Raw genomic sequence first — 25,942 nt, 5'->3', positions numbered from 1 at the left:
CTAGATAACATTTATCCAAGATGATGGAGACCAAGAGAAAGATAAATTAATATAACTAGCAACAGAACAGTAGTATTTAATCCATGTGGCACAGCTTTAGATTCATTCCTTCTTTAAGAAGTATTTACCTATCAAAAATATTGATCACTACATTAAAAGAACTTGGACGGTATATGTTATAGAAATCCTGAAAGACATCAGAAGCAAATTCACCTAACAATAGGTAAACTCACTAAATATTTGCATTTACTCAAGTAGAATAGATGCGTTGGCAGTAGGCACTTGAGATTTAAATTATAAAAAATAAGGCTTTGAAACAACTAAAAAGTTTCAATATCTTGTCATTATACAGATTCACTTGTCGTGGATTCCTTTTAGAAAGATCTCAGTGATCAAGGATATCTTTGATAGATTATTTCAGCCATTAATAGAAACTCAACACCGTGGACCTTGTATTTAGCTTGATGATATAAGGTGAGTTTGGTTTTTAGTGTTCTAAGATGATTTTTCAAAAAATTTCACATACTTTTTGTTTGAAATCAATCACTTCAATCAAAAAATAAATAAATTAAACTTTTGTTAGAAATAGCAATTTTAATAACAATGTTATTGACATTTCAATGTAAACACACTACATGTTACAGGATTGACTATTTTCTTCGCACTTTCTCTGAAAATAATAGACTGTACCAAACGTCACTAGAAGAGGAAGGAAGAAGAAGTGTATTTTATAAGCTCTAGAAGATAGTTTTTATATATTAATCAGTTTATATATTAATTTTTCTCAGCAACATTTGGCAGTTTGGATCAAATCTGAAATTCAGAATGCAGGTTTGTTTTCTAAGCCAGAAAATATTATAAAAGTAAGGATGGATTTCAGTCAAAATTTAATCATATCTAAATATTATTCCACTTTTAATGATTTGAGCACCTATATAGTTATTCCTAATTGAGTTAGAGGATAGAAAATAGGTATGTTATGTTAATTGAGTTGGAGAAGTACCTTTTGCTGGTCTCAATTTTTTTCTTTTCTCTCCTCTGCTCCTCAATCTTTGGGATTTTCATGTATTAAAATTAAATCACTTTTCGTTTGTAGGAGGATAGTCTAGGTGACGGTCAATAAAGGTATCAAAATAATAAAAGAGAACTATTTTGATACCATTGTTGACTGCCACCCAGACTATCCTCCTACAATCTACTTCAAATGGTCAACTATCTTCTTTCAATATAAATCACTTTTCATTTGTTTTCATTTAAAACCAACTAATGAGTAAGCTTTAGTGCTCTGAGCTTTCTTATAGTTTGCCAAATTAAAATCATAATTCCCAAAAGTAAACTCTATTTAGAGAAAACAAGACAGATTATGACTATTCCCCTTTGTGCTAGATAGTAAAAGTTTTTGTTAAATCTCTCCTGATAGTTCTCTTCCTTGGTGCAGGTAGTATTGAAAAAATAAAATAAAATAATAAATAAAACATTATTAAATGGCAGAATATAATTAATTAATACCTATTAATGAAAAATGTGGATAATATTGTTGTTTGCTAAACAATATGTAACCCATTTTTCCAAAATATTATTTAAAAAACTTTAAATGTAAGTTCTCAACAATAATGACTTACACCTGTGTCAAATTTTCTCTGAAGGTTAGAAATACTCGTTTTTAACTCTTTACTCATTGTATTATTCAACCAAAATAATTCTAGGTAATATTAAAAGTGGAAGAAATTAAATTAAATTTTATATCTATTCAACTTCATAGAATACTAAAAGTAACTTACAGGTGATCTGGAACGGGAACGCTTCTTATTCTTTTTATTTTTTTTCGCTTTCTTTGATCTAGTATGGTGGTGACTACAGGCTTCTTCAATTTCTTGTTGATATTCCTATATCAAATAATTATTACAAGCTATGAAAAAACCAAAACAGTTAATGAATAAAAATACAAAATTAATCTATACCTTAAACACTCTCAGCCTATCAGCTTCTATTGAAAGTGTTCTAAATGCTTCTTCACTTTGTATTTTGTCCCTAATTTCAGACCAGTCTGTAGTGTAATCTACATCATAATCTTTTAAAAGACTCCTAAATGCTGACTCAACTTTCCTCTGCCTCCTTTGGTCTTCTTTAACGCGTTCTTTTTCTCTGGATTCAGCCTATTAATAAATAACACACATTAGTCTATCAATAAATTAATTAACATGCTGTAATACAATTAATTTAATAATTCAAAGAAAGGGAAACAATATTCTTTTCCCAGCAGGTGCTTATTAAGATTTATCATAAAAACTATTTACTATAACCAAAATAAAATTTAAAAGCTGTATACTTATGGCTGATATTAAGTCAAGGACTGACTCCTCTAAATAATGATTAAGAATTATATTATTTATCAATAGATGCTAATTTATAGGAAATTTTTAGGGAACGAATGACAGAATGAACCTCGATATTGTTGTTTTGGCAATTACAGGCCAGTAACCAACTATCCAGTAGCTAATTTAAGGGTAAGAAATTGCCAATAGCATCAGGAATTACTAATGGAGTTAATAGAGGATTACATAAAAAAAAAAGGTTCATTAAGTTCCACTCTCAGATACCGACAGTTAAAGGAGCAGTGACTTACAACTTCGGAAATCCAACCTCAACCCGAAGACAGAAGCCCAGGCTGCTGCAGGACATCCTGTTATAAATTCTATTTTATTTATTTATTTTTTCTCTCTGTGTCCTTTTTTCAAATTAACTTTTTTTGTTTTTTTCATCACAGGGCAATTGTTTGTTTTGCTAGGTCTACAAATGTCGTTTTTTTTTTTTTTTTATTGCTTTTTATTAATTTTACTTTTCTCTCTTATTAAGACTTATTATTTATATCTATTAATTTGATCATAATATTTTTTTTTATAACATTGTATATAGTTAATGGTGTCTTTTGTACGGGACTATACCTCTCCATAATCAATTCTTAAAAAAAAAATTAACTCTTATATTAACCATGTAAGGCCCATCTGTTATTATATAAAAATAAAAAAGGTATCAGTCCTTATATCTATCCTTAACTGTTAACAAGAAAATCCTGAAGCTGAATCTACACTACTAAAGCAGCCAAAGATAAAAGATAATTTTTTTTTCTTATGAGTAATAGAGAAATATAAAAATTCGTCAAGTCTTGGTGGGATAGCACAAGTATATATTCTACCATGGAGCAGGCAAAGATATTGATATTTATGAAGATAAGTATCATAAAGCTAGATATTGATATTTAAGAAGATAAGTATCATAAAGATGAAGCTTGAGACTAAAGATATTTTAGACATTAGAAAACTACAGCTTAAAAATATAAATAAAAAAAAAACTCAACAGAGAGATTATTATAAGAAATAAACTTAATATTGGAATCAATAATTCAGAAACATCTTTACCTTTTCTAAGAGAGCATTGTAAGTAAGTTTGACATTTCCTGCATCAAGCGTTGCAGACCTCCTATCTTCACATACCACAGTAGCAAATTCTTCAAAAGTTGTTGATACCTAAAAATTAACAATATGGAAGAACTAAATTATAAAACGATTTAATTCATAAATTTATTCCTAAAATAAGAAATGTCTATAATGATCTAGAGATTGATGAAAACAAGAAAAACCAAATCACTGTATGCAAAACACATTAGCAGCACAGGTTCATTTAAACAGCACAACAAATCCCTCCCATCTAAAAACCTTGAGGTTATTTCCTTTGTTTATATCAACTAAAAAGTACACACATATATATATAAGGATAGAGTCATAGTTGTAAGATATATTTTTTACAATGTTCAATACATAAATTAAATTAAACTTTTTTATTTTACTATCCTTCATCATTTAAACACATATATCACATATTTATTTTTTTAAACATTCAACATCAATTCGAAACCGTTAAAATTCTAATCTTAAAATCCAGATACATCAGAAGAAAAATTCCAAACTTACCTCAACCTCAAAACCTTTTTCCTTCAAAATTTCTTTTATAATTTTTCTTTCATCATGAAATCTTGATTTCAAATCTTCAACATAAAATTTAAATAAATCCAAAGGTGTTGAACCTAAAATAAACAAAAAAAAAATGAAAAGAGGGCATTTATACAATTTTTAAATTGATTACATATTTGTTCGAATAAAAGTCTAGGCTTTTTTTTTTTTTTTTTTAAAGTGTCTGGTAAAATGCGGGTCGACCAATATTCAGGGTCGAATAATATTTAGATTCAATCAAGAGCTTTTAAGTCACTTCATAGTTTACTTTCATGATGGGAGAATAAAGTTTATATTAATAATAAGTAAAAATCACTTACTCATTATCAAATATTTAGGGGCGAAAAAATGCAATAAAGATTTTTTCAAAATGGGATGAGGGATCATCCAAGGATAAAGATGAAGTTAACATTGAAGCAAACTAATTTTACAACTTTCTCTGTGACACAACCTTGATAAATCTTGCTGTAGTACATAGATGTTTTTATTGACATTAATTTTTTTAAACTACATACATGTGTACTAAAGAATAAAATATTTTTTCTTTGTTATACAGACGAGGTAATTGTTTGGTATTTTCCTTTTTTAAGGGAATTTTGATTATCCAAATCACACCCGATGATATTAGTTCACACAATTGATGGTTTACTGTACTTATTTAAAATGAATTTTGAGTCACAAGTTTTGCAGGTAATTAAATTATTTACTATGTAACATGCTGAATGGTCGTTGCATCTCATACTAAATAACTAAATTTTAAACCTGTAAAAGAACATGTGGAGGCCATGGCAAGGATTGGATGTTTAACTAACATGGAACTATAACTAATGGACCCAACAATGAGTAATAACTCAAATGAGCATCTTTTTTAAAATGGGTAAATAAGTATACACTTTTGATTAAAAATAATTTTTTTTTTGTTAGCATTACCTGATTGTCCAAGCATTGCTGAAAATCGCAAATCAGCACTAATAATTGGATATAATTCTACCCACAATGACATAGATGTAAGTTTTCCTTCTTCGTGTAATTCATTTAACAACATCTAAAGGACAGAAATATTTCATGAGTTCTTTTATGCTAATTAAAGTTCTAAAAGTGACATATTTATTTTTAATATGAAATAAAATAATTACACCAAAAGCATCTCGGTTTTTACGTTGTTGCCTTTTCCGACGTTTTTTTTCTTTTTCCTTCTCCTCCTCTTCTTCCTTTTCAAGTTCTCTTATATGATCTTCAAAAACTATAAGAGCATCTTCTTTATCCATACCTGACATAATAATAAAAAAAAAAAAATCCTTAGAAAATTAAAGAACTCGGGACATTCAAACTTGATGTTGAACAATATTCTAACAATAATTTGAGACACACATCTATGTATTGCATTAGCTCATAAGAGAGTAAAGTACAGAAAGGAACTAAAGGCAACCACAGACTTGAGATCATGATTTATGAATTTATTTAACAAATAATGTCATCTCAATGACCAATCTTTTTGTGATGGGCCTGAGGTCTCAGTCACAGTATTGATATTAAGGAAGATTATTCATAATGATAGGTCTATTGTTGACCGTAGGTTCAATATGAGGAGAAAATGGGTAGGATTGTGGTCACTGGATCAGTAATAATGATTAACTAATTTAATTTGTGGCAACATTTTGACCTAAATTTTATGCCTTCACCAAGGTTAAAAACAAAACCAGATAACAACTATAATTAAATAAAAATAGTATAAAAAGAGAACAAATAATAATATAAGAGGGCAATATATAATATCAGAATAGTAAGAATTTATGCAAGAAGATAACAAACATTGAAAATGTAAGAAAATGGGGGGAAAAATGAAGAACAAATTATTACATATCAGTGTTCTATGTAAATAATGAACATTTTTTTCAATTCCAATTTTTCACACATTTCTTATGTTAATTTCAATTTTTTTTTCATCATTTACAAAGAACACTGCTTTATTATTAATCATTTCATGATTAATTTAATTTTCCTTTCTTTCATTTACTTATTTTCTTGAACAAATTTTAACTATTCCAATATTATCGGTAACCTTCTTATGTGCTATCTTCTCATAATTTATTGTTAGGCTGTTATTATTAGTAATCATTCTATTATGTTTGTTATTTCGTTATGTTTTAGCCCTGATAAAGTTCATTTCTTTTATATGATTACTAGTATAGTGTACCAATGTCAATTTTTTATGGACAGTATAGTCTTTTTTAATTCCTAGTTAATGTGATTGAGAAATCAGCACTGCAACATTAAAAGGCTTAAGGCTGTAACAATCTAAATTTTTAATTTTAGATAGGAACACATTTGTGATTCTGCTAAATCATTGAGAGTTTCCTCTTGAACACATTAAAAAAAAAATTCCACATATATTGATCATCTCAAATTTTTCAAAGTTGCATTCCCCTAATTGATGAGTAAAATGAGAATGACCCAGAACTATAATTCTAAATATCCATAAATAAAAATAAATACCTAGCAAATCAGCATCATTAACGAAATTTGGATTATCAAGAAGCATTTGTTGTGCTTCTTGCCAAGTAGTCCGATGGTCAATTTGAGTCATTGAATCGAGGATTGTCGCTAACTGTTTCATATTCCTTTTTTTCCTGGCTTTTCCTTCTTCCTTTTCCCTTTTGGCAAGATTAAATACACAATCCTCATATATTTCACGACGGTCTGAATCATGAACATTTTTCCAGATATCAAGATGGCCAAAGGTTTCCTGACATCGATAATACCTGAGAAAAAGTCAACATATATCTAATTGACTAAAAATTATAATGAAATATGATTATTATTAAGTGGCACTACTAACTTTCTAAAGAAAAATGTGAATAATAAATTAATAAAAAAAAAGTAAAAGTAATATTTTGTTAATCATCAGCATCTGTGGAGAGACAGAGGTAAATCTGATTCTCAACAAAATAATTAAAGATCATAAGGTTACTTAAATCCCACCTCCTCCCAAAATTGAGTAACATCTGTTTCTCATAGATTTTTGGTTGGAAGTTACAAATAAAATGTAAAGCAATTTTTTTGTTTGGAATTAAATTTTGTTCGAAGTGTTTTCCCCATTGAATAATTTTTAAGAAGGTTTTTGTATCAAACCTTTTTAAACTTTGTAAAAAAAAAAAAAAAAATGTGCGTCAGTTCAAGATTTATATGTAACTATAGAGGTTAAAATACCTCTATCATTAAAATAATAAAAATGACAACCTATTAAACTTATTATGAATTTTAACATAGTTCAATAAACAGGAAGCAATTAGAATAATTAACTGCAAACTATTCCTTTAGAATTAACACTGAATGTTTTGGTTAAATAATCACCTCATAGTAGAGTGCATTTTATCAGTGGTCATAAGAAAATGTTCTAGGTCTTCTTTAGCCTTCTTTGCTCGTAACCTCTGCTCTTCTGCTTCCTCTTTTCTTCTTTGTGTTTTGTAAGCATTAAAGACTTGTTTCTTATCGCTAAAATGTTTTAGTTGAGGATACCGAGGGTCATTTACGATTAGTTTGACAGCTTGTTCCCAGGACGCATTGCTCGGAATATCCTAGAAACAGGAGTAACATAAACTATTTATTTTATTTAGACTAAAATTATCAAATAACAAAATATCAGTCCATTAAGAAAAAAATATATTTATTTTTAATCGATTGCATTTATCGGTGCAGATCTCCAGGTTCAGCTTGAGACAGGCATCTCATCTCATAGTCCTAGCTCAGAGCTGCTACCATCCAATATCTCCTCCAGAGTAAGTTTCTGGTCCCTTAGGCCATTCCATCATTCAAACAAAATCCTAAATCTAATAAAAATTCTATTCCCATAGACAAAACATCAATTTATTCAAAATAAACAAAGACACCAAATTATCAAACAAAAATTAACAAAATAAACAGGACCTTTAAATCCTAAAAAAAAATTAAGGTAAACTTAAATAAATCCATTCTATTCCTAATACTGTAATCAAACTAACTAAATTAGCTTTTTACCATATTTTTAATTAGTAACAATAACTGTCAGCTCATGAATTATAATGTTGAGCTGTGCGCAAGTGGAACTCATAGATATGTGGTTCTTCAATAGGTAAAATTCAACTATTAGTTAAAACTACTTCTAATATGTAAGGAGGGCATAGCTCAGTAAGCAAGGCGCTGTGCTTCTAATCTCCCAAGAATTATCAAGTTCGAGTCCGGCTGTAGCAGATAGTTATTTATTCTGCTATATTAGCCTGGATCAACCTTCTGGTCAGGAGACCCTCCTGGGGAACTCCAAACCTCTGAAAAGTGGGTGCCCTTTAATTGGGAAATAATCTGATTCAGTAGTTGAAAGCGGATCACGACTAATTATAATGCATGTTATCATTCAAGATTGCCTTTTTTGAAAGTTCTAAGGATACATTGAATCAAAATTTTCAATAATCATCCTTAATTACTTAACATAATCTTGGTTAAACCATCTTCACTCCTAATCATGATACACCAATTAATGGTTCTAAGACCAACGATCTAATCGCATCCAATTGTCTTAAGCATATTAAAACTAGTTAGCAACATGAAGTGACATCGAATTTTAATAGAAGAAAGAAATACTAATTAAATCAAACAATGTTTCCAGAGTTTTCATAAGTATTTATTAAGATCTATTTTAATAGAATAGTAGCTTAACATATACCCAAATCATAAATTATAATAACTTACATTGGAAACTGTTGAGAGGGCTCATCGTAAAAGGAAGGGAGAGCATAATACTGGAAAGAATCAGAGAAAATACTAGTTACTTTGCCAGCGAGTGAAAAATATCACTATCATTCCACATCTCAAAATCAGTTTCAGAAAAAAAAAATTGAAAAAATTTCTATGTGAAAAATATGTGTGAAACATTCCAAGCAAAATTAGGAATTTTTAGAAATTAATTTAAAAAACATTAATTTATTTCACAACAAATGTATAAACTACAAGAATAACATTGTCAGAACCATCAAAACTCACACTAAATAGCATTAAAAAGTAAAAATAACAAAAAAATTAATTTCAATCAGTTTAATAAAAGTTGGATTTTCCAATAGAAATGAGAACTAATAGGTCCTACCTTGTCCTTGAGAAGATTTCTGAATGCTTCAGCCATTTCTTTTTTATCTTTATAAGATATTTTTGGGTCAGGAGTTGCAGTCCTACTCGGAACAGACAGATTTGAATTGCTATCTTCATCTAAAAATTTGTATTGAACATGCACATTAGTATTTATAATTATATCATGTTTCAATTAGTTTGTAAATAAATGAACCTGCTCGAGGAGGAGGAGTTGCTACGCTAATCGCAGCAAGAGTTGCAGCCATAGCTTGATCTAAAGCTGATTTAGTATTAGTGACAGGGGGAGGAGTAGTCGATTTCGTTGTTTCAGCTGCGCCTGAAAAATTTGTTTTCATATAAGTTCTCTATATGACTGATCATATAAAAATGGTGAATAAATTGTTTTGCTTAAAAACACAACAGCAAAACATGAATTATTAAAATATGTACATGATTATTGGATGGACAAATCAATATACCAGGGAATAACTGAAATATAACGGAAAAATAACCAATAAAACTTTTAAGAAATGCGTGACTGTAGAAATTGGATTAGTTAGGAATAGATATTTAGAAAGCAGCCCCCGTAATATAATTTTTTTCTTTCTAATAATTATATGTACAAATGAGTTGTCTTACTTGTAGGCATAGGTATGGTTGCTGAATTTTGTTCTGCTGGAAGAGCAGGTGTCGTACTTCTTGCTTCTTCAGGCTTCTCTTTGCTGAAATTAAAAAAAAAAAAATGTCTTCTTATGCATATCTATCTGATGATTCTTTGGGAATATTTAATAAATAATGTGGAATACTTTTGATTAAAATATGTCTTTTAATATTTACAGTTTTTATCTGAATACAGGTTTGATGGTAATCTAATCCTTATCTGATTCTAAAAAAATAAATGTCAAATAATTTAGTAAAATATGTAATCCACACATCCGGATTTAATAAGTTACTTACTCAGTCTCATCTTCTTCAGCAATTTTAGCTTTAAGTTCTTCAAGTTCTTTGGGAATTGTCCACCGAGATTCTTTTGTAACAACATTATGGTAGTAAACCTTTCCTGAGTCAGATTTATATTCCTTCCATGGACACTGTGATAATTTTCTCTATAAATGAAAATTGGAGGATTAAAAAAATAAACAAAACAAGAACAAAGTACAACGTTAATACATGAAATGAACAAACTCCCAGGTAAGATGGTGGAAGTATGAAATTAGTTGATATTTGGTCTTACTTCATTATTAATGAAGTCCAACAAGGTGATTTGTCTAACATAATGCAGAAAATAATCAAAATTTAAGTGTTTTCTCATTCCCTCAATTTACTGAGAAGAACACATGAGCATGGTCTAACATAGATTATATTTCAAAGGCAATAGATGAGAGGCAATGAATATTATTTATTAACAGATGAAATACCCTATTGGAAATGAAAAAAAAAGTGTATATAAAGTAATAGTAAGTTGTAAACCATACCTCAGCTGGCGATTTCAGCTCATCAGGTTTGTCCCAATAACTTTTTTTTGTTACAGTGTTGTAGTAATAAGTCCTTCCGTCAGGTGATTTATGTTCAGTCCATTCCACTTTCTTTTCTTTACTTTCATCTGCACTGAAATAAAAATTGATATAAGCACAGATATTATATTTAAAACAGTTTTATTATGGTTTATATAAAATTTTAGAAGTAAAATAAAACATATAAATAATATTTCACCCTGTAGTGAAGGAGAGATAAAATACAAAACATCTTTTTTACTCCAAAGGAAACATTAATTATTCAATTGCACACACGCACACTTCTTTACCTATGGGTGAGGTTTCTAGAAACAGCATGAATTTCTTATATGTATTTATTATATTATATATTAATTTTGATACCTTACGGGAACCAGGTGATTGACAAATGCATTAACTATTTTAATAAAAGAATGCTGTAGGTATATAAAGCATTATAGCAGTCTGTGATAAAAGACATCTTGCTATGGTATGCTAATTATAACAACATTGAGCCTTGTGGAATTGAGAACACTTACTGAAGATTTAAATGATGATGGGACCATTAGAAATATATTCTATTTTACTTATTTGCAATTAAAAATTACATTAACACTATCTGTTACGGCCACTCGATCAAACATAAATCGATTACATGAACATATGATTTTTATGACACCAAAAAACAAAACAAACCCGCTCTCTGTTGTTTTTATTATGCTGCAAACAAACAGATGACTTTTTATCATCTCCTCACTATGCACTCATAGTTGCCAGCATTCTAGCCATCTTCGCCACCTTAATCTTTTTAGCCACGGTGGGCTATTACTAGCTTGGACGTACCTAAGGGTGATGGTTGTAGTTTTATAACTTCAATCCGGCTTTAATCTTGGCTTCTTGACTTAGCCTCGGCCTGCTATACTCTTCTAGAGGATCATCTTCTTTTTCAACTTCGCTCAGCTGGGCCTCTTCTCTCGACCTGTAGCCTTAGAATTCTACTCACCAAATGTTTTAGTTCCATCATGTTTCTAGATAGTTAATGCAACTAATATAATTCATGAATATACGGATGTTTTGTTTTTTAATTACTGAAATACCTATTGACTCCTTTGTTATTACATAGGTAGTTTAATACAACTTTTGTTGTGAAAATAAATAAATAAGTACATGAAAAAAGTATAAATAGAAATAATAAGCCTAATAAAAACACGGGGCATCCAAAGTGAAATCATCGTAGAATCATTGTGACTGGAGGAAACAAATTCAATCACTAAATAAGTAAACATAATGAACGTGTTAAAAAAACCTTGTCTATGAATAGAATAATCATTTGGGATATGAATCGGGCAAGTAATTTTGTCATATACACCTCTAGATATAACCAAATGATTATACATAATTAATTACAGCAAAATATTATTTTTTAAACATTATACTCACCTACTAGACTTATCATTTTCAACAGGAGGTGGCTTACCAGAATCTTTAGGAATTTCTGGAACAACTAAAAGTAATGAATCAAATTAGTTAAATGCACTTAATTTTTTTCTTATTTTATTTTTTATTTTTAGGAGGTGGACAGAAGGTGACTATTATAAATGCATGCTAATTTACTTATTGTTATTACTTAGACCAGTCTACTTATACACAGTCCTGATGTTCAAAAAATAACAAAGATCTATTTTGTATTGTTTACTATCTGCAGGACATTCTATACTAAAATGTACAATAAGTTTGCGATGGAGAGAGGGAACATGTGGAAAAAAGTTTTATTGGATGTTATATCTTAGATTTGTTGAAAAATGGGTTCTATGAAAAATTAAAATACATTAAATTTCCTAAAATTTAATTTAAGTTTTTGATTATTATTGATGAGTGTAGAGGAGTGGTTCCCAACAGTAGAAGTCAAATGACCACTAAGCCAGAAATTAAATTACTTGCAGAGCACCCTCACTCCCCACTTGGGGCAAAGGATGTCATCCAGGAAAATTAGGTTGCTTAAGAAATACTGTTTTAGCAACAGGTTTTGTTTAACTTCCATTTTAACAAATATCAGCATTTATTCTCCTATAGAATTTATCAAAGTGTTTATATAAATAGATTAAATCAAATTCCAGTACAAAGGGCTTTCAACTTTTTCTGAGTACCTATTATAAAGGGTGTTTTTTTAAGCCCGATAGAACTTGAAATTGTAAAAAATAACACAAAAAATTAAATTGTAATCAAAATTTTTTCTTTATTCGAAAGATCAATACGTGACATTAACATTTGAAAATGATTTCGGGCATATGGGCACCGCGGCTGTTCTTGACGAAGCGCATTCTGTAAAATTGTGTTCAGCGATGAGGCGCATTTTTGGCTTAACGGGTTTGTTAATAAGCAAAATTGCCGCATATGGTCGTGCGATTTGACACCTCTCGATTATTTCCTGTGGGGCTACGTGAAGTCACTGGTTTATGCTGATAAACCAGCAACAATTGACGCCTTGGAGGCCAGCATTGTTCGTGTTATTCGTGACATACGGCCAGCATTGTTCGTGTTATTCGTGACATACGGCCAGCAGTGCTCGAAAAAGTGGCCCAAAATTGGACGTCCAGAATGCGCTTCGTCAAGAACAGCCGCGGTGCCCATATGCCCGAAATCATTTTCAAATGTTAATGTCACGTATTGATCTTTCGAATAAAAAAAAAATTTTGATTACAATTTAATTTTTTGTGTTATTTTTTACAATTTCAAGTTCTATCGGGCTTAAAAAAACACCCTATATATGTAACCATTATCTGTAGGAACAAATATATTCAATGGATATTATACACAGGGAAAAGAATTATATAAATTGACAAAATAAAGAAAAGCAAATTGACTTATTAGGTGCTTTTACTCTTAATTAAAGTAACAGTAACAAACCAATCAAGATAAACTAAAATATACAGTACTATTTAGTTTTTTAATAGTATGCTCAAATCAAGCCCGTCATCTATTCGAATCTATCTGTCAAGCTGACTGAATTTTAGTGCCACATAGAACAGATTAGACATGACTGAATGACATGCTTGGTATGAAAATAATCTAGGTTTTCACTGTCATAATTTTTTTTTATCACTCTAATTATAATGGTTGTCAGAATGAAATTAACTCTAATTAAAAATGAACAAATAAATACATTTAAAACTGTAAGGAGTTGTTGACTATGTTTTAATGATATATTTACCTGGATTTGGTCCTGGTGGGAATGCGAAACCTGGTGGAGGCATACCAAAGGGCGGTGCCATCGGTGGACCAGGAGGCATTATAGGGGGTGGTATGAAACCTGGTGGAGGACCTCCAGGGAACCCAGCCATTGGTGGCATAGGGAAGCCACCTGGTGGGAATGGTGGTGGGCCACGTTCATTAGGGTTCTAAACAAAAAAAATCACCAGTATGATATTAATTTTAAGTATTAAATACAATCACAATAAAATGCATTAATAATAAACAAAAAGAAAAAATAGGTATTTGAACACCATAACGTTTTCTTTCCTTCTTTATTGAAGCTAATTGATTGTAAAAATCTTCCTATTCATACCAACGTTCAATTATTATTATATATACATATATATACTACAAAACAATGTTTATTTAAGTTGGAAATTCATGATGAAAATTAAATAGAAGTTCATAGGGAACATAGGAAAGACATCTGCCAATGGAGAGATTTTTTCGCAGAAGTAGAGAAATAATAGAAATTACAGACAGAGAATGCTATAAAGCAGGATTTACCAAAAACAAATAAACTAGGAAAAAACTTTTCCAAAGGTTAGTGGTAAGAAATTACGATTTCTTGGAAATGATAACATACATGTATTACCATCAACATATTAATTTTCTAGTGAAACCATCAGTTTTAATATTGCTGAGATAGTTGACCATTGTAATGAAGAAATTAACCATTATTTTAGAAAGGATTATTTCCCACATTTATTACTGAAAACAAAGTAGAATAAATAAATATTATTGATCTTTATTTTCATCCAGTGACTAAAAATGTCATTGGGAAGTCTCTTCCTAACTCATAATGTAATAAGAATTAATTTGTCACTACTGAGACAAGCCGAAAATAATAAATATTTCAAAAGCCTTCAAGATTTACTGTTTTTAATTAGCAAAGCTTGGTTGAGCATAGAATCAGCCTGTTAGACCACTAGCTTACAGAAGAGCAAAGATCCATTATATACTTTAATAAGGACAAAATAAAGGTTAAACACAAAATCTAAGTACAAGAAGGTTGTGAATAAGAATGAATGAATCCCTGGCAATCTTATTAGGAGTGAGGAAGTGCTTAGCTTCTGCCTAATAACAGAACATGATCTCCCAAAACACTTCTATGTAATAGACATAGCAGACTCGCAGATGTTCTCTCTATGCAACATGAGTAACATGGACGGGAACTATATTGTGATGAGTATTAGCTTAAGCGATATAACGGAATTTAAGCCTTGAGAGAGCCTAGTCATGGAGGCATAGGAAAAAAAGAACACGTCTCGTTTTGAAATTAAATCATTTATTTATTTGATAATATACAAATAGAATGGTTTTAGTTGCTCTGAGCAAGTTAAGTTTAAAATCGAAAAGTTTATGATAGGTTTAAAAATTAATAGATATTAAGCACCAAATACATAAAATATAATAATATACTAGAACAATAGTACTATGGATTCCACAGTAGAATATACAATTCTAATTTTATAATTTTAGAGCATCGTTATGGTAATCAGTAATAATGCCAAACATATTCACTAAAGCATAACTGCAACCATCAAGAATAAACCAATTCATAGTCAATAAAGCAATGGTTATTTATATTAAATCCAGCTATCACATGTATAGCTAGTTTTCTTTTCAGAATAAAACATAATTTAAAATGATTAATAGTCAATATATACTAAAATGTGATACACCAGCAACAATTTTTTTTTACTTTTTATTTAATATAACTATTGACTGTTTATTAGTCAACATATAAAATCATTCTACCATTAACAACAAATAAATTGAAGTTATAAAATTACATGTGTAACCTATACTGAGAATAACACTGCACCACATAATCAGATAAATGTGCTTACCATTAATAAAAGTTCAAGTTAAGAAGCACGTGAAAAAGTTAAACACCTTTTGAAATAACTGTTAAAACGTAATATTCATCGGAATTAATTTTACATTGGCTTAGTATTTTCAAATATTTAAATTAAAACTTTAATATTTAAAATACTACAACTATAACCTCCTGCCGGCTAAGGAAAACAACGCTTGTCTATTTACAAGGCCAAAGTAATATTTAGTTCTGTTATTTATGTGATAATAATGTAAATTTGTATGTTTGCTAATAAATATATTTTAGGTGAAAGTTAATATAAACTGGAAATATCAAATGACTAAAAGAATATCATGAAACTATAGGGGAAAAAAATCATTCAATATTTATCAATAAAAAATCCATAACTATTTAATACTTTCAACTAACTCAAAACGACCCAATAATTTAATTAAGTGAAATGTATTCATTTAAATGTTTTTTGGCAATACTCTAAGATTAATAAAACACGCAAAGTACTAAGTATAATAAATTATCTGAATCAATCAAGCAGCCTATTAATCTTAATATTGCTTTAATATAGTATCGATTTTCAATTTTCAATTATAATATAATATTAAGATGTCTTACCCAAAAGAAAGGTCTAAACGCATTCATTTACTTCAGTTGAATTGCTAATTTAATCTAAATAGGCTGTTATACCGTTAATTGGCTTTACAGCTGTTATCACCCATGTAGATTAACGTTAATGGCTATTATCAAACTAAAGTTTACCGCCGAAACTTCATTTCAGAAGCTTTTATCATTGTACCTCTCAAATGAACATTTTAAACTCCCTCCAAAAAATATAAACTGCTGGCGATCAAGGTTTATTGTGTAATCATATTATAATTTAATATTTGTGACTAAAATTAAAACAGTTTATTCTCTTGCAGTTATAAATATAACTTTTGCAGACATTGGTATTATTTTTCTAATCTTTAGTTTTGAAATTTTATTTGTTAATTTTTCGTTGGCCATTGCAGTAATTCGCGCGAAAGTGACATAGAAGGATGGATCCTGCCCAAGTAAAAATGTAAGTTTCAAATTAAAGTTTTTAGTTTCTTTTTTTTGTCATATAAGATTGCCGTTTTCGAATTATTAGATATTGTTAATATAACTAATTATGTTTTCATAACATCAATTTTTACAATATCCAGCTGAAACTAATGAATTATCCATACGACTGGTGTTATTTCTAACAAAGGCAAGTTCTCCCTCAAAGTATTTAATATTAATAAGACTGAATTGTGCCAATTGTTAATTGTATGGACTAAAATGATAGTTTTGTACTTCTAAGTGTTGATTGGTCCTCTAATTCATTTTATCATGTTCATACATTCCGTACTGATTCGAATAAAAATGTTAGAAGTTCTTTAAACTGTTCTAATTTTAAATCAGAAGTAGTTCAATTCTTGTATAATATCACGGTGGTGATTGAAATGTTATAACCGATATCCGAGTTGAGTGAGCTCAAGAGAGCCGTCCGAGAAGGGGAATTATTTTTTAAAAGTTTTTACAGCTAAGCGGAGGTTCTACAGGTGCAATAACGCAGTGTTTGTCGCGCCTGCGCAGATGCCAACTATCAAGCAAATCATAATTATAAGAGATTAATTGTAAATCATAATTATGAGAGATAGTTGGCCGTGGATGACTTATACGAGGAGAAGATGGTTGGAGATGCGGTCAAAACAAAACACAAATAACTTGATGTAACTTATTTAATCGTGCCAACGTTTCGGCTAGAATTTCTAGTCTTCATCACGGCTAAAAACAGAACAAGATGAATGTACCAATGAATACAGAAAATAAAAAATAAATAATTTTACCTACTTATTCAATTACCTATGTACAGTGAGTAAAAAAAAGTCTGCATATATTTATTATTATTATTACATTAATCAAAAAAGTTGGTTAAAAGCGAAAGAGAAAAACAGATGAAACAATTTATTTAATTTTCCTTTTTAAAAACAGGACCTTTTGATTAATTTGGTACATTTTAAGGTTGTTAAAAAATTATACAAACAACAGAAAATGATAGAGAAAAAGTAACAATACGTTTTCACAAAAAAAGTCTGCACACGCGGTATATATATATATATATAATATACAACAAAATAATTATCAACGCAAATAATTGTCTAATGGTCTTTGGGACCTCCTTCATTTTTTATTACCTCTCTCAAACGATTATACATTGTGCTAACTTTTTTTTTGTGAAAGTAGGATCCGTTTTGACTCCTCCTTAAGGACCTCTCCTTGTTGCCGTTTATATCTTATTTTGTAATGCCTCAGCCTCATTTTATGATCCTCCCAGAGGTGCTCTATGGGGTTAAGGTCAGGCGATTGTGGTGGTGTTCTTAACTGACCTGGAGCATTGTACAGCAACCATTTTTCGACCCTTTTGGCACGATGTTTAGGATCGTTATGTTGTTGAAAAATAAAATTTAATCCTTCAAGTTGCCTACTCCAGCTAAAGCCATAGAGCGCCAAACCATGATCCCTCCTCCTCCGTGCTTAACTGTTGGGCATAAGTTTTTCGATTCCATGGTTTGTTTTTTTCTCTTTTGCACTTTAACGTTGCCATCAGCACCAAAATATTAAATTTAGACTCATCCATGAAAACTACTTTGTCCCCAAAACTGATAAGCTTATCAAGGTAATTTTTCGCAAATCCCAACCGCTCGGTTAACTTTGCTAATATGCGGCTTCTTGCGAGTCCTTAGCGATTTTGAGATCATTTGTTTTAGTGAATTACGTACCGTTTGAAGTGTTACTCCAATGTTGTAAACCCACAATAAATTAGTAGCTAATGTAGGAGCACTTATTTTAGGATTTTCATCCAATTCAAACACTTCTTAAAATAGCGCGGTCATGATATCGTGTAAGCTTTTTGGCCGCTCTGATCTAGGCCTACTTGCAATGCAACCTGTTGTATTATAATTTCCAATAACAGTCTGAACCGCCAAAACACTTTTATAAGCATTTTTCGCAATTTAGCGTAATGATTTCCCTACGGTTCACGATCAACAATTAACTGCCTAATCTCTCGGGAAATTTCTATTTTGAGCAGTTGTTTTTTTCTTGACTTTAATTCTAACTGATTCGTTTAGGAAATAAAACCTCTAAGAATGTAAACAAATTAAATGTTTGTTTACATTCAAAGGATTAAATCAAAGTGTATGTAGACTTATTAGTTGTAACAAACAATGGCAGACATTTATTATAAAACGTTTTACATGTATTCAATTCCAAAATGATATTATAAGCATGATTTAATCTTCTACAGACCTTTATTTAATAGAAAAAAATAAAGTATAACTTTAATTAATACATAATAATGTACACTATTTCATAAATGAATTTATATTGTGGTGTATGTAGACTTTTTTACTAACTGTATACATTTTATTTTCCACTTCTCTCATCACTTTATTTTATTAATTCCATTCTGTAAAATTATTTACTTTATGTCATTCTGTTTATATGTTTTTTTTTATTTTCTGTATTCATCGGTTATTATCTTGTTCTGTTCTTAGCCCTGATGTAGGCTAGAAATTCTAGCCGAAAAGTTGGCACGATTAAATAAGTTACATAAACTTATTTGTGTTTTATTTTGACCGCACCCCCAACCATCTCCTTCTCGTATCAAGCAAATCTTTTTAGTACTACAGTAAATGTTATAGTTTACACGATGATAGTGGGTGCCACAGTATTTACTATCACCGCCACCGTAAATTTCAAACAGACTTTTGATCTTAACACAGGACCTCCCATTGGCGGATCTAGAGGTGTCACGATTAAGCCTAAAGTGTCTTTTGTTAGAAAAAAACCTAAGCGAAATGTTTTTTAAAATAATTGTATTTAATCCTTATAATTAGGTTAAAAGTATTGGGCTTAGTAAGTCTTTTTTTCCTCAAACAATCTCTTTTTTTCTGTCTGTGATCAAAGCTGTTATAAAACCGAAGGGTACAGTAAATCTTTGTCAAGTTATGATTTGCTATTTTATTTGAAAAATTAACCAAATCATTTTCTGTACCTGTTTAAAAAGATTCTCTTCACGAGTTCCCAAACTTGTTTGCTGTGCATCCTTGGAAAGATAAAAAAAATTTGCGGCACTTCTGCCGACCTAAATTAAAATTTCAGCACAATAATCCTTGAAGCGGTCGAACGTATGGAAAAAAAAACAACAAATTCAATGCTTGAAAATTTTTTAAATTGCTTTATCAAAATAAAAATATCAATGGAACTTCATTTATTATATAATGTTTGATAACCATTAATAATAAATACCTACATAAAAAAATAAATAAACAAAAAGCATCACTGCAGCCCATGAAGAGACTTGGGTTCTGTATTTATAATACATAGAGCAATTTCTGAAATAGGTATTTATTCTTAAATCTAAATGGCCGTGGGTGGTTAACGTACCATAGATAAGTAGATGATGGTTTTTATTTGTTTACTACTTCTAATTTGCAAAATTGTTGTAAAAATTAAATATTATTACCACAGCGCCCTGACATTCGCATGCGGCACCCCTAGTATATGCACGCGGTACCTAGTCTGGAAACCGTTTTTATTAGTTGTACACGTGTTACCAATTTTTCTGTTCGGTATACATGTTTGAATATGACAATTTTAAGAAACTCTAGAATGATTTCTGGGATTCAGATTGTGGAGACTATATTTTCATATTCGATCAGTGTTTTTTTAAAAATCAATTATTATATTGGATAGAAGTGGAGATGGTAGCGGATGATGCTGAAACGAATCCCCTGGATCTTGCTGAGGGACAGGGAGGGGTGAAGTGCGGGAGTGGGAACGATAAGATATAGCCGAGCCAGCGAGAAGCTACTCAATCAGTTGTCGTGATGCCGGTCTGTACGGACGAAAGCGTGGGTAAAGTGTGCGGGAGCGGTGCGTCAACGCCACCATCCCCAACAACACCCTTGAGCTGCTCACCGCCTCCGCCTCCGAGGTACCTTTCCAGGAAGTCTTCCTCTACCTTCACGTTGCTCGATCGCCGATACCTCACGCCCAGCCCGCCTCCGGAACCCGATCTCGGCCTTCTGCCCTCATTCATCGGATGGTACCCTGCCTTCTTTCTCTGCTTCAGCAGGAACCTCTTGGCCACCTTTATCTACTTGACATGGAATCAGTTTTTCCTCATGGGACCTGCTCTTTGGGTTTCTCTTTGGCTTTGGGTGTTCTGGAAGTGCGTTTCATATCCATTGTTCTTCGCCAAGTGGATCATAACTCTCATGTTTACACCCGCTACCGAATTGATAAGGAAAAAACGCACCGTCATGATTAGCGGAGGCAGCTCAATACAAACCCTACATTTAGCGAGGAATTTCTTCAGTGCCGGTGCTCGTGTTGTAGTCTTCGAAGTCGAAGGTACTTTCGGCCTCGCACGCTTTTCCACTGCAGTAGACAAATTTTACAGTGTTCCTCCTCCACGAGGTGACAGAGCTGAAGAATATATCGAGGCCTTGAAAGAAATTGCGGCTATCGAAAAAGTAACTTACTACATCCCGACATGTGTTACGACCACAGCATACTACGACGCACTAGCGAAACCTCACTTGGAATTGATGGGAGTTTCTGTTTTCTCTCCTGGACTCAAAGAAGTCCTTCAGCTGGATGACGTTATGGAACTTCTGAGGCGGTGCCACATCGAAGGTATGTCAACTCCGGAATACTTTCCTGTCATGTGCAAGGAAGAAGTACATAGATTGTATGATGACGGAACTATAAAGACCGGAAGGCACATTATGTTCAGTGCGGGTCCTTTAGGCTGCAGGGACAGGATGAAGGTGCTCTTACCTAGCACCAAAAGAGATTTCAAAGGCATACATTACATCTCTATCCAGAGGCCATGGGTGATAGTGAAGGACTATCCTGGAGACCATTTTATCACATGTACGACAGTGAGAGAATCTAAAGTGTTGGCTAATGTTACATGTAAAGTGGAGGGTTCGGAGGGCAGGCTGGTGCCAGTGGATCACAAAGAGATAGAACTGTGGCTTAATCAACTCTTTTCTAAGATGAAGTTCCTCCGCCCTGTATCAGGGCACATGAGCTTCAGGTTCGTAGAGTGTACCAACTCAGGAAGCGTGGTCCCCCTTGGCTGTAGAGTTGGAGTCTCTATGCCCTACATTTGCCACACGAGCGTCCACGCCCGCCTGGTGTGGAAGCCATGCAGGCACTTCTCACGACAGGCCTCGGGACCTCTGGTGGCCCCTCAGGGCAGGTACTGGATCTCCGAGGCCATCATCAGCGCTATCCGGCGGCCCTCCGTCAAGAAGATGACCGAACTCGTCCGGACTGTTTTCGACAGGCGGGAGGCCATCTTCTCCTACTGGGATCCGATTCCTTATTGTGCATATTACCACGTTCAATTACCTTTCAGCAAAATTAACAAGTTGGTTCGTAGGATACCAGAACTAGGTCATTAGGATGATATGTATCTCATTACATTCATAACAAAAAATAAGACTGATTAGTGTTTTTAATAATCTATTTAATTGTTACTATTTGGGAAAATATTTATATTTTGCGCCTAATACTTAACTAAGTCTTTAATATTAAGCGATTTGTGATATATTGTAGTTTTTGTATGAATTTTTAATGAATAAAGACGTCTTTTTTATTTTTATTTTGATACCATGTTTTGATCATAACCTTTTTATCTGACAGGTCAGAATGGCACACGAATCAGATAATAGATGTGAAACTTTTAATTAGACTGGATATTTTTACTCATTTTATCTTTTATCAAGAGAATCTAATTAGTCCAGAAACTATTGATTATTGTTTTTTAAAATGTATCATTATTATTTGCTGATTTTTATTAAACTTTTGATCCGAAGTTATTAATAACTATTTATTTCTGGCTGATGTTGAGAAGTAATTATAAAACATTAAGTAATCAAAATTTGCTTTATACCCAAAAGTATCAGTTTTTTATATTTATTATTTAAAATATTTCATTAAATTTATTGTAAAAATCAAAATTATTTCTTTTTATCATTAATTTGTTTTACATTCGAGACTCTGTTTCAAAATGAAAGCATAAATACTAATATTAATGGTATAATTGTTCATAATCATATTAGTCCATAAATACAAGTGTACACACATCAAACTACATGCACTAATCTTTTTTGTTTCATGATGATGGATTAGTGATATTATTGAACTTAAAAAGTAAAAAAGACAGAGAAATTCTACCAAGAAAAAAATGCAAAACTAGATAGTATTATGTCATAGGGCTAACATGGCCCTAGTATTATGTCGATTAGGTATTTGTTTTTGAATTTATAATGTTGTCATAATAATAATAATATAATCTGTACAAAACAGAAAGGAAGTTTTTAATATTTTAAAAATGGTTTTGATACTAGATATACAAAATATTATTTATATCTTGAGTTTTTAAAAATCTCAACAAATAGAGGTATATGACTATTTTATTGTTAATTTTTACAGTAATTATTTTTTTTTTCAAGGTTTGACTATTAATTTACTGTTTCATTATCATATTTTTGTAGGATTATTAAGATAAAATTATTCATGAATGAAACACTATTTTAGTCACTAACTTACATCATTCACTAAAATCACTAACATTATTTTTTACCAATGAGGATATTCCAAATCCTTGAGAAATGTTTGGAAATGATTTTTCCAAAAGCTTGGAAAGTGTTTTCAGAGTATGAAAGGTGAAAAAATTAATGAAGAAATGGAACCTCCATAAATATGTCAAACTCTTTGACCAAAAGTGTTGACCGAACAGTTTGCCATATGGCTGTTTAATATTATTAGCATTAATTGAAGATATATTATCTTATCGATGCTCATCCTCACAGTTGTAAGTGTAAATTTTATACTTCCTAGAAAGTTAAAAAAAAATAGGATTTAACTTCATCTTGTATATCATTATTAATTAATTCTTTTTTTTTTTTTAGATTACTTATAGGTCAGTAAATCTAAATCTTTCATTCCCTTTCTCCACAGTTGAAAGTTAGTGTTATAAAGCTGAAAACGATTTTAATATATTAATTTAACGTCCAATATTAATATCCTAATTGTTGAAATAAAAAAAATTGTATCCATTTAAGTCTCAAATACTCTTTATTGATATTTTAAATGTCTAAGATTTCAGCCAGCTCTACCATCCTCAGGGAAAATCTCACCTATTAATTCACACTTCACGTCCAACTGTTAAAATTTTTTGCTGGCTTTTCTGCCCAAGTCTAATAATTTTAGTCAAAATTAAGCTATCTTGTCTCTTCTTTATTTAATTTTAAAACCTTTAACTACAATTATCTTACAAGTGAGTGATAATAGTTTAAGATAATAGCAATTATAGGCTTTCAAATTAAATGAAGAAGTGACAAAATAAGTTAATTTTGACTAAAATTATTAGACCTGGGCAGAATAGCCTGCGAACAATTTTAATAGCGTGATGTGAAGATTTTAAGGTACAGACTTTTAACTCAAATAGGGAACTAGCAAAAAATTCATTCTCATCCTCACTCACTCATCTGTATAAATTCTTAACCTATTTCCAGTTGAGGTATAAACTTGCAAATTGTCAAAGTTATAGCTTTTAGTCTGTAATGGATGGCAATGTTCAAGAAGTAAAAATTTTAATGAACAACATTTAAAATTGATAGGAATTGTTTCTAAGGCCTAATAACTAAACAGTAATTTCTATCAGGGCCCTTTTTCATAATTAAGTACAAACTAATACTATTAGTCTTGTCTATATAACTTAATACATTTACACTGACTTGTACAGTAGTAACTTGTACTTTAGTACTTTTTAACTCCTGTAATATCACTAATAGTCCTACCTATTATGAAAAAAAAAGTATTAGTGTAATTAAAACGTTGTTTCTATACTTGTATTTTGAACTAATACTATTAGTTTTCATTATGAAACAGGGCCCAGCTAGTCCAGTAAAATTACAGTTAACCTAGGAGTAATTGTGAAGTAACTTCTTTTTATGTCTTCCCTGAGGAGCTTTGGACTAATATACCAGATTTTTCAAGATGGCCCCCATATATTTTTAGGTTTATATCCATTAACTCTTTATGTATTACAAATCGGTTAAATATATAATTTAGTAAAATGATTAATAGATAAATTAAATAAAAGTGATTAAATTGCGAAAAATTTAGTATGAGGAATATATGTATGGTGGTGTATTGTCATCTTCAATTTTGAAAGCAAACCTAATGTTATCGGAATACGTTGTCCAGGATCAGTTTAATGCAGTGCACTTTTATATACATATACATTTTTTATTTATTTTATTTTATTATATTACCCCCTTCCTGGTCATTTCTGACATACGGGGGAATTTTTATGTATACATGTAAACCCATTTACAATGAAAATATTTCACTTTTTTCTCTTTTATTGAGTTTCTTATATCCAGTAACAAGTAAAAAAGTTCCCGCTTTTGTTATTGTACACTCCCGTCAAAATTACGTTTCTTGGTGAAGGCAGTATTTTTTCAATTGCTAGCGCGCATTTTTTGGATGAATCTAACTCAAATTTTTACTTAGAATATAAAACTAGAAAAATAAATGTCCTTGAAAAGTAGTTATTAAACTGTTCCAGGTCAAAATATCGTAGGTTTATTTTATTCTAAAACAAAGTAAAATTTTTGCTCATTTTTTATTCAATGCTCAATATCTTGGAAATCACCGAGCGCACGATAAAAAGTATATCCTTTTTTGAAGTAGAGAAACTTTGCTAATATTTGAGCCCCAATAGAACTCTCTACGTTCAATATTTTCCGATATACAGTTTCCTGAACACCAATATTTCTTTCCTATGAAGAGGAACTTAACAAGTTATGAATATATTTTAGTAAGTATCACGAAAATAACTATTATTAGAAAAGTAATAATAGTAAATAATGTATGTTTTAGTTTTAACTAAGTTGATGTGTGTGTATAAAGTTTTAAATGTGTTAATTCAACCTTTATATAAATCGAGAAATATTGCAAGGTCAGATAGTCAACTAACAGAATTTAAAAAAGTTTCTATTTGTAGAACAGTTTTATTGAGATTTCTAGATAACATGTTTCAATTATTTTTTCATATTTTTTTTTTAAAATTTATTTATTGATATTTACAACTGTACATAAATACATCAAGTAAATTTGAGGAAAGCATAATGGTATGGTACAAGCATGTAGAGAAACTA

The 25,942-nt window shown here is 30.7% G+C and overlaps 2 protein-coding genes across 7 annotated transcripts in view; one reads left to right on the top strand and one right to left on the bottom strand.

Moving 5' to 3' along the window:
- Prp40 (pre-mRNA processing factor 40) overlaps window positions 1-25,942 on the bottom strand; it is a 50,682-nt gene that overhangs the window by 7,125 nt on the left and 17,615 nt on the right. For 3 of the 6 annotated variants that reach the window (XM_024358576.2, XM_067050413.1, XM_067050414.1), the window contains 15 exons: window positions 13,812-13,998; window positions 12,041-12,104; window positions 10,583-10,715; window positions 10,065-10,213; window positions 9,747-9,829; window positions 9,322-9,444; window positions 9,127-9,245; window positions 7,365-7,588; window positions 6,507-6,772; window positions 5,147-5,280; window positions 4,941-5,055; window positions 3,972-4,084; window positions 3,420-3,527; window positions 1,962-2,156; window positions 1,782-1,886 (listed from right to left, as the gene is read on the bottom strand). In XM_024358576.2, coding sequence (XP_024214344.1) covers window positions 1,782-1,886; window positions 1,962-2,156; window positions 3,420-3,527; window positions 3,972-4,084; window positions 4,941-5,055; window positions 5,147-5,280; window positions 6,507-6,772; window positions 7,365-7,588; window positions 9,127-9,245; window positions 9,322-9,444; window positions 9,747-9,829; window positions 10,065-10,213; window positions 10,583-10,715; window positions 12,041-12,104; window positions 13,812-13,950 — 2,070 coding nt within the window. In that variant the 5' untranslated portion in view covers window positions 13,951-13,998. Of the gene's footprint in view, window positions 1-1,781; window positions 1,887-1,961; window positions 2,157-3,419; window positions 3,528-3,971; window positions 4,085-4,940; window positions 5,056-5,146; window positions 5,281-6,506; window positions 6,773-7,364; window positions 7,589-9,126; window positions 9,246-9,321; window positions 9,445-9,746; window positions 9,830-10,064; window positions 10,214-10,582; window positions 10,716-12,040; window positions 12,105-13,811; window positions 13,999-15,705; window positions 15,887-16,304; window positions 16,523-25,942 lie in introns of those variants that run through there. The other 3 variants (XM_014415985.3, XM_014415987.2, XM_014415986.3) reach the window with 2 other exon arrangements.
- Window positions 20,553-22,380, top strand: LOC106677841 (uncharacterized). Its single transcript, XM_014415988.2, has one exon. It carries the CDS (start codon window positions 20,588-20,590, stop codon window positions 22,172-22,174), a length of 1,587 nt encoding a protein of 528 aa, XP_014271474.1. The 5' UTR covers window positions 20,553-20,587; the 3' UTR covers window positions 22,175-22,380.

Source organism: Halyomorpha halys, unplaced genomic scaffold (assembly GCF_000696795.3).
Source record: "Halyomorpha halys isolate HHAL.00 unplaced genomic scaffold, Hhal_1.1 Scaffold110.1, whole genome shotgun sequence".
NCBI lineage: Eukaryota > Metazoa > Arthropoda > Insecta > Hemiptera > Pentatomidae > Halyomorpha > Halyomorpha halys.
This window is presented reverse-complemented; position numbering and strand designations above follow the sequence as displayed.

What these genes read in the sequence shown, in the direction of transcription:
- LOC106677841 (XM_014415988.2), top strand. Translation starts at nt 20,588, where the DNA reads ATGCCGGTCTGTACGGACGAAAGCGTGGGTAAAGTGTGCGGGAGCGGT.